This window comes from Chaetura pelagica, unplaced genomic scaffold (assembly GCF_000747805.2).
Source record: "Chaetura pelagica isolate M959 unplaced genomic scaffold, ChaPel_1.0 Scaffold2815, whole genome shotgun sequence".
Lineage (NCBI taxonomy): Eukaryota > Metazoa > Chordata > Aves > Apodiformes > Apodidae > Chaetura > Chaetura pelagica.
Genome location: NW_009953362.1, coordinates 1 through 567, shown reverse-complemented (window position 1 = coordinate 567; position 567 = coordinate 1). Strand labels below are relative to the sequence as shown.

The 567-nt window shown below is 62.1% G+C and overlaps 1 protein-coding gene across 1 annotated transcript; it reads left to right on the top strand.

Annotated features, from left to right (window-relative positions):
- Positions 1-72: 72 nt before the first annotated feature.
- LOC104384791 (neuroligin-2-like) lies at positions 73-564 on the top strand (the record flags this gene model as incomplete). The annotated part of the gene is made up of 1 exon (XM_009998184.1): positions 73-564. A coding segment is annotated over exon 1 (492 nt), but the record flags the coding sequence as incomplete, so codon positions are not given.
- Between the last annotated feature and the right edge of the window lie 3 nt (positions 565-567).

Sequence of the window (567 nt, the reverse complement as noted above, 5' to 3'; positions counted from 1 at the left end):
CCCGCCCGGTACCACGTGGCCTTCGGGCCCGTGGTGGACGGGGACGTGGTGCCCGACGACCCCGAGATCCTGATGCAGCAGGGGGAGTTCCTCAACTACGACATCCTCATCGGGGTCAACCAAGGGGAAGGCTTGAAATTCGTCGAGGACTCGTTAGAAAACGAAGACGGAATCTCGGCCTCTTATTTCGACTTCACCGTGTCCAACTTCGTGGACAATCTCTACGGTTACCCAGAAGGGAAGGACATCTTGAGGGAAACCATCAAGTTCATGTACACGGACTGGGCGGACCGGGACAACGGGGAGATGAGGAGGAAGACCCTCCTGGCCCTGTTCACCGACCACCAGTGGGTGGCCCCGGCGGTGGCCACGGCGAAGCTCCACGCCGAGTACCAGTCGCCCGTTTATTTCTACACCTTCTACCACCACTGCCAGAGCGAGGCCCGGCCCGAGTGGGCGGACGCGGCGCACGGGGACGAGATCCCCTACGTGTTCGGGGTGCCCATGGTCGGGGCCACCGACCTGTTCCCCTGCAACTTCTCCAAGAACGACGTGATGCTCAGCGCC